Below are 1,289 nucleotides of genomic sequence, written 5' to 3' on the forward strand. Positions count from 1 at the left end.
CGGCACAGAAGGTAAGAACTGGTTTACTATATGTACGATTGAATTTTATGTGAGTGAAAGCTTGAATCTAAAAACGAGTCTCATACCTGCAGAGACAATTAAATATAGTTTTTGCGTGTGTTATTTTTTAAATAATGCATAAATTTTTTTTTAGTTATTTTAAGTAATCATTAAGCATATAATTGACTTATTTTTGAAAGTCATTTACTTACTTACTTACATTTTACTTTTCTTTTTTAGGGTAATAAAAAAGCATTTGACCAAGTGATTCGTGCTAACATTGGTGATTGTCATGCAATGGGTCAGAAGCCTGTTACCTTCCTCAGACAAGTAAGTCGTAAAAATTGCTTAAATGCTTAATACATTAAAAATTCCTTTTATATTGATATTTTGAACTTAAATCAGGTCATTTTTGCTTCGCAAATTGCTATGACGTGCTGAGCACTCGCAAAAGCAAATTGCCTTAATCAAACAAGACTTTGTAATTGCAATTACGTTAAATTGCATTCGTCGTCAGAAATTGACGCAATTTAAATAATAAAAAATTTGAAAATATAATTTCTTTCTAGCTTCTTATACTGACATTTGATCCCACTTTGCTTGACTCACCAAATTATGCAGAAGATGTGAAAGAGCGTGCCAGAGCTATTTTAGATAGTTGTCAGGGTTGTTCTGTGGGGTCCTACACTGATTCTGCTGGATTGGAAGTCGTTAGAAAGCAAGTTGCTCAGTATATTCAAAAACGTGATGGTGGTATTGCTTCAGATCCCGATAATATTTATTTAACCGCTGGTGCTACTCCCGGCATCAAATCAGTTCTTTCTCTAATGCGGTAAGTTTCAAGTTTTCTTAATTGATAATGAATTTACTTTAAATGACTGTTATATTTTAGAGCCGAAATCAATTCCAAGCCACCCGGTGTTATGGTACCAATTCCACAATATCCACTTTATTCTGCTACTATTGCTGAATATGGTATGGAAAAAATTGGTTATTACCTTGATGAGGAAACCAATTGGAGTTTGAATCGCGCCGAATTAGAGCGCGCTTATAATGAAGCTAAGCAAAGTTATGAACCGCGTGCTTTGGTGGTTATTAATCCTGGTAATCCAACTGGACAAGTACTAAAACGCGAAAATATTGTCGATATTATTAAATTTGCGTATGATAACAAATTGGTACTGTTGGCTGATGAAGTGTATCAAGATAATGTATATGATAAGAATTCGAAATTCTTTTCATTCAAAAAAGTAATGACCGAAATGGGTGCGCCCTACAAAGATATGGAG

General features: G+C 33.7%; 1 protein-coding gene across 1 annotated transcript; it reads left to right on the top strand.

Annotated features, from left to right (window-relative positions):
• Positions 1-239: 239 nt before the first annotated feature.
• Positions 240-1,289, top strand: LOC119666985 (alanine aminotransferase 1-like; the record flags this gene model as incomplete). The annotated part of the gene is made up of 3 exons (XM_038076262.1): positions 240-330; positions 570-832; positions 893-1,289. Coding segments are annotated over exons 1-3 (693 nt in total), but the record flags the coding sequence as incomplete, so codon positions are not given.

Source organism: Teleopsis dalmanni, chromosome 1 (assembly GCF_002237135.1).
Source record: "Teleopsis dalmanni isolate 2A chromosome 1, ASM223713v2, whole genome shotgun sequence".
In the NCBI taxonomy this organism is placed as follows: domain Eukaryota; kingdom Metazoa; phylum Arthropoda; class Insecta; order Diptera; family Diopsidae; genus Teleopsis; species Teleopsis dalmanni.